Source organism: Excalfactoria chinensis, chromosome 4 (genome assembly GCF_039878825.1).
Source record: "Excalfactoria chinensis isolate bCotChi1 chromosome 4, bCotChi1.hap2, whole genome shotgun sequence".
Taxonomy (NCBI): Eukaryota; Metazoa; Chordata; class Aves; order Galliformes; family Phasianidae; genus Excalfactoria; species Excalfactoria chinensis.
Genome location: NC_092828.1, coordinates 56,558,568 through 56,571,049, shown reverse-complemented (window position 1 = coordinate 56,571,049; position 12,482 = coordinate 56,558,568). Strand labels below are relative to the sequence as shown.

The 12,482-nt window shown below is 37.8% G+C and overlaps 1 protein-coding gene across 2 annotated transcripts in view; it reads left to right on the top strand.

Annotated features, from left to right (window-relative positions):
- Positions 1 to 11,846, top strand: part of ARHGAP10 (Rho GTPase activating protein 10) — a 126,228-nt gene extending 114,382 nt beyond the window's left edge. For both annotated transcript variants that reach the window (XM_072334663.1, XM_072334661.1), the window contains 3 exons: positions 2,582 to 2,713; positions 3,472 to 3,563; positions 11,052 to 11,846. In XM_072334663.1, the coding sequence (XP_072190764.1) occupies positions 2,582 to 2,713; positions 3,472 to 3,563; positions 11,052 to 11,140 (313 nt within the window). In that variant the 3' untranslated portion in view covers positions 11,141 to 11,846. The remainder of the gene's footprint in view (positions 1 to 2,581; positions 2,714 to 3,471; positions 3,564 to 11,051) is intronic.
- The last annotated feature ends 636 nt before the right edge of the window (positions 11,847 to 12,482 follow it).

Below are 12,482 nucleotides of genomic sequence, written 5' to 3'. Positions count from 1 at the left end.
CTACACTGTGGCTGATATTGCTGGTCTATTTATTTATTAAATTTCTTCCATCAAGTCTCAAAGAGAAACCAGCTGCAGTATTCCGAATATGCTTATGAATGACTGCTCCTTTCCTGAGTCAGAGGGTTTGTTCTCAGCATCATTCTGAAATAATTAATCTCGCGTGTCTTAAATACGGGCAGTGTGTGTTGTCCTAGAGCTAATGGTGCAAGTTGCACAGATAAATAAGATGCATATTTCAAAGAAATATCTTATGAGTGGAAGATTTAGCACTCACTTGTTGAGAGGCAAACAATGCCAAATCTTGAGATATGCAGTAGAGAAGACTACTTGGCAGAAATATATTCTTCACTTGGGATTAGTTTGAACAAGCAACACTTTCATATTCTTCTGGCTGTATACTTGGAATGTTACTTTTCTATTTTCTGTAATTTACAGGCTTAAGAAATGAGCCTTACCCAGTCTTAATTTTGGAGTTGATTGAGGTCAATAATTAAAAGCCAAAGGGAAATGATTTTTCTTTAAATACCAGGATTGCTTTAATTCTAGTAGTTCAGTTATTTAAGTAAGATCATTTTTTTCATGCTTTTGAAAACCATTTTTGTCACAGGTGCACCTATGCTGTTGAGTTAAAATTAATTTTGCACATATACTTTGTGTGCAGAACAATGGACAGATGGTTGGTGTTCTAGCAAACTTCAGAAACTTCGCAGTTCCATTAAGCAGTCTTTTTTATCCTCAGTATTTAAAACAAATAATGCAAATGCCAGTGTTCACTTTTTGGTTTTCATCTTCAAATGGAGTCATAGCCAAAAATTAGGGAAACTTTTAAAACAACACGTAAGAATTGTAAGAAAAGAACAAGTTCAAGTGGAAGGAAACCACAACATTTTCAGGCACTGGTCTTCAAAAGTATGTAATTACTGGAAATGTAAATTACTGTGTAGTGGTAGATTCAGAAGTGGCTAAGTAGACTAGATGTCCTGTTCCCAAAACATGTTTCTGATCAGCACAGTCCAGCTTTTATTCAGTTTACTACACAGTTTCTTCCTTTATTGGGTAAATCTGATAGTTTTAAAAGCAGAACATGTTTTGATGAACTCTTCTCATTATGATGCCAGCACATTTAAGTTTCATGTTTATTAGTGGAATTAACTACAAAACGCTGGTTTTGTACACTTAGAATTCCAGTTTTCATCCAAATGCAGTCTGACAGAGATCCAAATTAAAAATTATTGTCTTGTTGAATAAAGAAAGGGCCATTCACCATTTTATAATGCAGCAAATTAAAAAATTAATAGTCAAAATAAACGCCTATATAAGTATGTAATTGATGGAATGAAAATGCAATATATTGGCTGGCACAATTAGTCTGTAAAAGTTGTACTTGTTTATAAGCATTGTTATACAACACAACAGAATAGTGATTATTTCTTCTAGAAATTAAATATCCCCTTGAACAAGAAGATGGAAATCAACTAAGTAAGCTAGGTTTCCTGGATTCATTGATGCATTTGTAATTAAGTAAAGCATCTGTGGATTTTTCTATTGATCAATCCACCTTGCTTAGGTGGAAATTCACACATCTAGATATCCTTCTTGACTGGTTTCAGAGATTTTGGTGGTTCTTTGTGGATATATGATATCTAAACAGTTAACACCAGAATAAGTCTAACTGGTAAGTGAGAGCAGGTTGACATTTCAACACCACTTCTTCCAAGCTCAAGATCGGTGCACCCCTAAGGGTAAGAAAACAGGGAAAGGTAGCAGGAGGCCTGTGTGGATGAGCAAGAACTCATGGGTAAACTAGAAGGAAAGATGATGATCTATGAAAAGTGGAAAAAGGACCTTGCCACCTGGGAAGAGTGTAAGAATGTTGGTTTGGAATGTTTGTTTGCTCTGTCCATGAAGAAAACCATCCAATGTTCCAGTGTTGAAACATTTTAGTTCCTCAAACTGTAGAGCGAGGAACATCTTTTATGTTGGGAATGGCTTCGTATAACTTTTTCAGTGATACAGAAGTGTTTTGACTTCATCTGATGTTCTTCTCTTGTAGTAACTAGGTATTCAGCCATTAACTTAATATGTATTTGAACAGTGTGCTTATGAGGGCAGCCACTGAAGCAGTATCTGCACAGTTATGCGAATGAGATCTCAGTCCCGAGGCAGCATCGTGATCCCAGTGTTGTAATAGCTGTAGCCTTTTGAAATCTTCCCGTCATACATCATGCCTTAGTGCAGTGCTGAGAAGATTTTTAAATAGATTCGTCAAAACTTATAAAGGCAAAGTGGCAGCTCAAATAATAACCTGCTATATGCAGTTTCATTGTATCTGTCTTTATTAGATAAGGAATGTGGAATTTGTTCTTGTTATTGGCTATGTCATACATCTTAGGTAATTCATCCTGGCTTAGGATGTAGGGCATGCAGGAGAAATGCTTTCAAGGAGGAAATGGTTGAAACAGGATATCCGGAAAATTAGTTTGGCACTGTTACTGGTTTTCAGTTTTGAGGATCTAACTAGTTAGTCTAGCTTTGAAGATTCAAACATTTTTGGTATGCATTTTGTTAATTCCCTTAGTTCTGGTCAAAGCCGCTCGTCGATGGTTTCATGGATGAACACCCCGTGCACCAACCCAGTTGCTACCAACACCGCACCATCTGCTTTCTCCTTCCCTCACCCTTCCACTGGAAGTGACAGAGCAGTGGAGAGGTATGATGTACTCTTTGACTTTTGCTGGTTATTTAATTGCTCCCTTTAGTCTATATCTTTTTTTAATGACTAATTCATGTCTTCTGCTGTAAATAAGTGGTAATCTCATATAAAAAAAAATACAACCTTTGCAGTTTTTACAGAACAAAATATCAGACACTTTGTCTTATTTTTCCTTTAAACACCTTCCCCACAGAAAGCACCTAGAATGAGCCAGGATTATTATTGAACATCCTGAGAGCACCTCTAAAGACTGCTTGAAGTTTTATAAACCTTATTGAATATAGTACAAACTAGCATGTTCGTTGGTCTACCAATGTTGTATTGTTCTAAAAAATAAAATGTATTCAGAAAAGTATTCTCTGCAGCGTTAGTGAAAAGCTCCATTGCGAGGTTCATGAGGGAACATTTTGGAAGATATAATGACTAGTCTATAAACAAGGTACACTTTGCTTACTATTGATTTCACTGCTGATTAGCACTTGGCAATATTTTAGCAGTAGTTGAAAGCTGTGTTTAACTGTCATGGAAATAAGTGTGCACAAAACCAGGAGTAAGATATTCAGAAATGCCAACAGTAAGCTGTGAAGCTGCAGCTTTGGCATTCGTGCGTATGAATTAGAAGCCTTTGATGATGCAGATGAGACTGCATTGAAAGTTTTAGCCATCTCCCAATGAGAATGGAGAGAGAATGGTTGAGAAAACAGCATTTTCTTTAGTAGTCAAAAGTAACTGCATCTCATAATTTCATTTTCCAGTGTTGCCCACCGAAAAGCAAGAGCGGTTTATCCATGCGAAGCAGAACATAGTTCTGAATTATCATTTCAGACAGGAGCAATTTTTGAAGATGGTAAGTACTTATTGAGTGAATGTAAAGCAATGGAAAACAAACTGACAAAACCATTCAAATGGCTTTGGATAAAAATACAAGCATAACTGCTATTCTGTCAGCGTTGCTTGTGGCAGTCAGTGACGTAGTAGATTTCTGGTACATAGAAACTGCATTAGTATAAATGAAAGCAATATGGGGTAATGCCTTTGCTTCAGGTGTGCAGATTCTTGTTGGTTTTAACATTTCAACAGTATTAAAATGTGTGTCACAGTAAAAAAAAAAAGTTCAGCAATAGAGAAAGTGCCTATGAAACTGTTTTTTAATTTGTTTTTTAATATTTGTAAAATATCACAGAGATTTTTATTTAAAGAAAACAAATCCACTTACGGATTTTCAAGCAGAGTTCTAGGTAAATCAGATTATTGTTCGAGAGAAAAGAGAGTGGTTAGTCTTCTGACCAGGCTTAATGTGTATTTATTTGTACACGTAGAAAGAGGCATATTCACAGCATGAAGGCCTATGCTTAAAAATTGCAGTGGATCTAAATGTAGTATTGCATATGAACATCCAGAAAGCCATTCCATACTCAAGACTGTACTGAAGCTCCTCAGTATGCTTATATGGCTCTATTCTTCAGCATCTGTACCGGGGCTTTGAATTGACAAGAACAGCTTTAGTTCTAAAACTTTTCACCAGTAACAACTGTAATACAAATTCTTAAAATACAGAAGATAACAAAGCTGGGTTTTTTCATACTGTTGCAGAAAGGGATGGTATGCAATGGGTCAATAGGGCCTGGACAAATTCAGCAAATCTTGTTAATTGAATGCAGTTTAATAACAATTCTTAAGTACAAATTCACAGCAGGAGCAGTATAAGGCTGTTGTTTGTTACAAGGCCTTGGTAAGTTGCATTCATTCTGAAAAAGACTTTCAGCCGAATCCTCATCCAGGTTTCGTGCAGACTGAGGGTTTCAAAGTGATTTGTGAATTAGGTTCTTGAGATTCTTGGTGAAATTGAGACCAGTGCTTTATCCTTTCAGACTGTCTTTATCCTTTCACACTGGCTGCTAAAGAAACCAGAAACTCTGCAGTGATGCCTGCTTTTTCTTATCCATTGCTGTCTTGTTGCTAGGCCAGAAGGCTGATAAGCACTTTCCAGGGGTAAAGTAGTATTTAGTTCTGAATGACTAAATACACTTTGGATATACACTGCCCAGTCATACAGATGCTACATGTGAGAATCTTTGTTTGGATATCCAATAAAGGAGAAGTATTCCAAATTACCTGCTTACATCCAGAAAGAAAAAAGTACAGTCTGAAACAGCTGGGAAAAAAAATCAACTTGCAAGTGTTAAAAGGCTCTCTAAATGTGCCTTGCATTTCCCAAAATGTACCCTGTTAACTCTGTTAGTACTGGATCAAAAGTTGCTCACATAAAGCTGAAACAAATGGAGGGAGCTCAGCAGAATCCTTTTTCTCCTTTCTCCTTTTCTTTTTCTCAGCAGTCATAACAACAACAAACTAGCACAGACATAGACATCTACTTCCCCTTCTTTGTGAAGTCTAATTTAAAGCAGCAGACTGTAAGGAAATTGCTGTACTGTGTCTCCTCCCAAATAAATAAAGAGTAGGCCTAGTCCAGAATTCAGTTGTGTTGATATTTTTGTTGTTGTTTTGGTTTGTTTTTTTTTCAGTGTAAGTTTGGGGTCCCCACAAGATTCTTCCCTCCTAGCACCCACTTTACAAAATCAAACTTGGTGTTTCCTATTAGATAAGTGCCTTGCAGGCAATTCACGTCTGAATCAAGTTAGATGGGAAATCTTTTAAAGATAGATTAGCTAAATGATTGCTCTTTTAAAAGTCTCTTACAGCAGTTATTTTAATTTAGGTTTTTTAAAACATGACTGATAGGGATCTTCCACAGATGTAAAATATGTGCATGGAAGAAAAGATCTGGTGCGTAAGAGACAGGCATTTCTAACACAGAGTGCCACGGCTTGCACACCTGTTGTGTTGCCATTTGAAGTCAGCTTTGCAAGGTTTAGTTACTTCTGTATAATGTGTTTGTGTGACAGCAGTGTTGAGATTCTTTTCTTTTGTAAAGAGGTCACTAGGTATTATGGCAAAGCTGGCATGTTTTTGGTGCATTACAGCCTCGGTTGTTTTTCAAGTAGACAGTCGAATTGTCTAAGAAGAGCAAATATGAATTTGATTCTTTGGCAGCACATGGATAGATTTTCAACTATAGGACTGTTTTTTCCATATCATCCTTTCAAATAAGATTGGAAGATTGGAGAAAGTTTTTGAAAATCTCTCCATTTTGAAAACCTAATTGTAGATCTCCAATGAAGTTATGTTGTACAACATGGCAACAGTTATGTTGTACGTAGGCTCTGTCAATGTGGAAGGCTGTTCTCACTCACAGTGCAGACCAGTCCTCATATTTGAAATCACTGAAATGCCTTCACACAGGCCTTTTCTTTTTACATTAGGCACCCTTGTGCCAATGCTAGAGTCAAATTCCAGTGAATCAATTCAGGTTCTTCAGTTACTCAATTTAAATTCCCATATGCCCTAATAAAGCCCCCAAATGAAGAATTAAAGTAATAATACATCATTTCTGCAGCTCTACCAATAACCTTAACTATCAAAGTGACAACGCATCAATCAAGTTGACATACAGCTAGTATCAACCATTAAAGTAACTGTTAAATTAATGTCTACTAAAAAGTGCTGCTTCCATTAGCAAGGGTTTTATCTGTCTCTCCTTTCTCCACCCTGCCTGTCTCAGTTTCTAATCCTGTCTCTCTCATCTCTCACTGTTTGCATGCTGAGTTTTCTCCTTTCTCCTTGGTCTGTTCTTCTGCCTTGTTTCCTTCACTTTTTCACTTCCCTTCCCTTTCCTGTTCTTCTGCTTTGTCTCTCTTGGTCTGTAGATGCTGATTGCAGTAGTTCTCTCTCGTCTACTATCCTGGATGAATCTTTCTGGCTGCTCTATCCTGAGACAGAATAATAGCATTTATTGAGGTACATTCTTGCACCTGTCATAGCTGTTAAATGTAATATTGGTGCAAGCAGGTGAAAGCTTAACCTTTACTGCTCTCTCCATTTCCTTTATGTAAATGGGGAAAAGGTCAGGTTTCTCAGGTTGACCAAGTTAGATTTACTAATATTTGAAATTAAGCTTTACATCACCTGGTAAGAATCTGTATAGAATCTGAGTATTTGCATATTCAGGTGTTTTCACTATTGCATGCTCTCTCAAATCCTACAGTCTTTTTTATTAAAGTGCCACAGAATATAAATGTTAAGGCACCATCTGGTAAGTTAAAAAAGAAAAAGGAAACTTTTCTATTTAATTGAATTGTGTATGAAAATGAATAATATAATCTGAACAATATCCACTGCTTTCTTTTAATATTTTTTCAATCTTCAATTCAATTTACCTTAGGCTGTGCCAGTGTTTTTATTTCCCAGTTGCTACAGGCTGTATTATTGACAGCACATAACACCATAATTCAGGTGGTGAGAGGCAAAGCATGAAGATTTTGCAGGTGGATAAGGGCACGTATTGGAAGAAGCAGAGTATGGCCTGAGATCATGAGAGACATAACTGGCTGTATATGGGCATTTCTGGTCACAGCAGTCATTCCTGGTAATCATGAATGGAATAATCGGGCTGCCTGGCACTGAACTCTTGCCATTCTTGCAGCCTTCTCTTTAATTTCTGCATCTTAAAAGAGACTGCTTGGAAGTGAGTAAATGGGAGTTTCACTAGAGAGAAGTGTTTGGGTATGGCACATGGTGTTTACGTAACAAAATTCCTTGTCTGTATTGCTAGCAGTTCTACAGTGAAGTTTCCCAAAAATCTGTGAAGGTAGCTCTCATTAAAGCTTTCAGCAATATTTAAAATAATTCAGGGGAGAACTGAGGAAGATTTTTTCACAGGAATTTTCCTTAGCAAAAATATGGTGCCCATTGTCCCTAGGAAGCACAGCAGGAACACAAAAAGACATTCGAACAGCCATGGTCATCCCCCTTTAGTTTACCCAGTGTAACTGAGTACCACTCTGTGTTAATCTGCCTGCTTTTGCCTCCAGGGCACTCTCTTCCCTGTTATTCACACTGAGGTTTTTGGACCATCTTTCTTCATGGTATTGACAAATGAAGGACTTACATCAAAGAAAAGTAGTAATTCCAAAAAACCATACTGCATTGTACGTGCAAATAATTATTTTGTTGAGGTAGAAATGAGAATAAAGGGACTTCTTTGTACTCCTTTCATCTGTGGCTTTCAACGCATTCATGTACATTAACTGTCTCAGTTTTACACCCAGAGAAACTGAGTGTACAGGCGGTGGGCAGATGTTCTCCTTTTCAGACCCCTCCATACCATTAGGGATAAGTTACCTCAAACTGCTGCTGGAAGTTGCAATCACAGCTTCACCAGCAAGAAGTACCAGATATACACTCATAATTTCTACCAGCTACGCTAGAAGTCTTAAAAAGCCACAGAAGGTAGCTTGACCTTAACTGGCCTGACTGTTGGTTTTGTTTGGTTTTGTCCACCTGAGTTTGGGGTAATTGCTGTGTATCATTCACAGCCAATACTGATGGTCAGAAATCTTGTGTACAGTTTGCCTTCACTAGAGCGAGACCACTCAAACGGCCCTGCAGGAGGTGTTGAGGAGGTTGCCATCGCCTCTGGACTCTGAAGATTTCTGCTATTTCCACTGTCCTCAGAGTGGGAGGGCTTTTGATGGCCAGTTTTGATTGCACAGCTGCTATACCCTTATCAGATCTTTCTGTGCCATATGTAATTGTCAGTTCCTTGTCTTTCACACCACAGGTGCTACCCCTAGCCAGTGTAAGACTTAGTCCTATAGGTCCAATAACAAGTTATAGTTTTATGGCCAAATGAGTAGTTTCTGCAGCATTATTTTTAAATGAAGCGGGCCTGAACCTATGGCCTGGGTTTGGGAAGAGCTGTGATAGCAGAATGGCTTTTGTGTGGTAAGGGCTTTTAAAATGAATGTTATTGCACTCCATGCTTTGGAACTCATTAGCAAAGAAAACAGGGTCATTAGGGGTTTCAAACAACTTTACATTTGGGCAGCTTCTACATTTACCTCATTTGCCCACAGAAGTCAGTGATGTATGTGGCTATTTTAATGCACGAGGAGATCTGAAAGAGAGCATAATCTTACTCAAGATGACAGTTGCCATCGCTGTTGAATACTAAGAAGAATTATTGATGTGTTGTTTTTTTTTTTTTTAAAAAAAAGGTTTCTCACTAGAAATGGTGACTTTATGTGTAGTCTGAGTGGTAGTTCTTTCTTCAGTGCTCACAACCTGTAAGAAAACGGTACCAAGGAAACAGCGAGGCTCTGAGCTGTCTGTAAAGTGTGGTATTCAGTTGCCCAAGCGCAGAGCTCAGCCTTCTAGATAATAAGGTTACAGAATCATGGAATTACAGAATGGCTTAGGTTGGAAGGGATTTTAAAGATCATCTGGTTCCAGCCCTGCTGTTCAGCCTTGTGTGTTGTATCTGAGCATTCTGCAGTGCTCAGTGTTCACTATTATATTATCAAACTTGTTCGGAGAACGTTTCTTCTGAAATTTGCTGCTGTGTCAAGCCAAGCGATTCCATACTGTTTGACCATTTACTCCTCTGGGTAAATTTTAGGGCCCTGTCCACTGTAATCACCTCAGACAAGGGCTGCCTTTGTTTTTAACAGGCTTTTGGTTTATAGACACTGACATGCCAGTAATCACTGTCTTCTCTGTCACATAAATTGACCCAAACGTATTTTGGGTTGAGCTCCAGAGGACAAGTAGAAATTTCTTACTTGCAGCTCTTCAGGTTGCTTTTCTTTCTTATCTACTGTTCTGGAAGAGTTTCATTCCCATAACACGGCTGTGCCACATAGACTTGGGATACTTCAGGCAGAGGCCGGGCTGCCCCTAGAGCTGGTTGTGTATTGCTGGGTGCAGTGGCAGCTGTTGCAGCAGAGCTTCTGAAGGTGGGCTTGTGCTGGTTTCAGCATTGCAGTTCTAAATGCGTGTATACACTGTAATCATGGTTTAAAAATGACAAAGAAAGAGGAGGGCCTGTTAATTACTAATAGTAATGTAAGTTACTGTGAGTTTCAGTGTGTACAGAGATTCTAAAAGAGAATTTTCTGTGTGTTTTTTTCCTTTGGAATCTTTCCATTGCACATTCATTTTAATTATGTGCCCATATTGGTTCTGACTATGGACAGCATCATTTGGAAGCAGTCTGGTTTTCTAAATGCTGAAGTCTCTTGGAGAAAGAGCTGTTATTTAAGCCATGGTTTCTGAGCACAGCTTCTAGCTATGGCTGGCCAGTGTTAGGACACAGAGGAAAAGGGTAGGGGAAATTTTTAAGTAAGTGCTTATTTTGAGAACCTTACAGTGCTTTTAAAGCGAGACTTAACTTTTATTTCCTTGATTCCTAGAAAGCTGCCATTATCACATTCCTCAATGTGTTAATGTGTTTTAAATGAAGCACTGTTATGGCCAGCAGCTATTTCAGCATTTGTCTGATGATTTCTTTAAGTCATGTCCATCTTAAAAGCAATGTGAGGATAAACTGACATGGTAGAGAACATCATAGGTCACTAGAAGTGTGGGATTTACAATTAAATAGGTAAGTAGATAAGTGTACTGTGTTCTCCTAAGAAATTTGATAGGGGGAGTTGAACATTTTTTACTGTTTTCCAAATGAATGAGGCTTATGCTTCTTTTATTAACTTATGTCAAGTGTGGTTAAAAAATATATAGGAAGCCAGAGTTTATTTATTCTGTTGCTCACAGAATTGCTTGGGGGCATTTAAAGTCTGAGCAGAACTTTTTCTTCTTTTAAATCCACAAATACTCTTGCATTAACTTTAGTATCAGTAGTGGAAAATACTTAGGATGGTGTTAAGGAACAAGGCTTTCCTTCCAAGCTGTTCCTTTGTGTTTTGTGAATAGTGTGATGCATTTGATGATTTAGATGTTGTCCATTGGTCTCTTGTAGTAGTATTTGGGAACAGATGATAGTTGAAATGAGATCTGACTCTTTTCTGTGGCTCTGAGCTTCCAGGTTCTTTGCCTCTTCCCAAGACAGGAGTTGGTTATACTTTGCCCTCAGCTACTGAAATTGCTTTTTACTATTTGACAGGAAGTTCGACTTCTCACCAGAAAGTTTCTGATTCTCTGTTTTATGAACCTGCCCTTTCTCAGTCCCATTTGCTAATTGTTCCCTTCAAGTAATCTCCTGCACCCAAAAGCAGAAGATAGTTCAAGCACTTACTGATATTATGCAAGTATTTAATTAACTATCCTCATCATTTTCCCTAGTGAGACTGTCAAGTCAACTTGGTGTTCGCAAGAGACTGCATATTTTCATGGATACTTTGCGTGGTGTCATGGAGATAAACCTTAAAGGACTAATTTGAGCATAAAAAGATGATGTGATATTTTTTCTTTTCTTTTGCAGTGCAATTTTCCAGGGAGCCAGGATGGCTAGAAGGCACACTAAATGGCAAGAGAGGACTGATTCCACAAAATTATGTTCAGTTTTTATAGCTTCATGCATTAATCGCCAAGAAGGTGTACATGGTATCCATGGATTTTAGTTATAGTCACTTCTCTCCACTTTCGTGACCGTTTTTAATCAACAAAGAGCCTGATTATGGGTTGAAGATCCCGGTGTGTTTAAGGACATTGTGTTGCCAAAAACGAGTTAGAAATTAAAGATTCTTTTAGGTTTGAAATCAATGGGGACAGAACAGTTGGATGACGAGAAGGTTCAATTTTGTAATAGTTTTTTCAATTGTAACAGTGCGGTTGTTTGCAAGGTAACTGGCATTCAAAGTCCAATCTTTGGTTGATCTGTGGCTCAACTCTCAGCTAAAGATGATTTTTAAGAATTAGTGTCCAGAAGATCATGCATCGATTTCAACCATTTTTAACAGATTGTTATTTGAGTGTGAAAAGCACTGCCGGATTAAAAAAAAAAACTATTGTGCTGACACCTAAATTATATTTCAAAGTGGACTAGATGATGTGGAACAGTTATATTGGTAAGTAAAATCATAGGTATCAAGACATGACATTTTCTCAAATGTCTTCAAAGAACACGAAGTTCATTTATGTTTTGTGTTTGTGACTTCATTTATTTTATTAAGGTAAGACACGTGAACTTTTATCACAGGCTCCTATATGCCATGGTTCATTTGTTACTCAGAAATATCACTGTAAATGAAATAAAATGATGTTTGGTATTTGACCTTAGTCATTCCTTAGCTGGAGAATATTTTGTCTGGTTGTGTAAATTATGACATTAAATAATTATTGGCAGCTTTAGTCAGTAAGTCACAAAGAGGCCCTAAAATGGACAGGGACCTCGAAACAGGCAACTTGGCAAACCTAAGCCAAAGGAAAAGAGAATCTCTGTGATTCTTGTGTATCCTGGAAACATCTTTCATTTTATCTGCTTGGCTGGCTCTTGAGCTTCCCTTTCTTCCTCTCCCATAACTGTAGTTTGTAAGGTCTTAATGATACTTCATAGTATCACAGTCCTCAAGTAGCTGCCTCAGAATTTGTAGAACTATTTGTGTAGAAAGTAAGTTATCATCTGTGATCACAGAAAAAGCTTCTAGAAACCCTGTGGTGTATAAATCTGTGCCTTGTGATAAAAATGTGATATGCAGTCTATCATTAATCTTTGTAATTCTTTTCTCCTTCAAGTAAGACCCTTTGGGAGGCAGTGGAGAGGATGCAGGAAAATCTGACAGGATGGCGTGTTAGCACAGGCTCATTTATTTGTTAAATTGGACTCTGTGGCTTTAGAGTCATTTACTACAGATACACTTTCCTTGTAGGTTTTTCTAACCAATGTGATTAGTAAACCAGTTAATGGTTAATG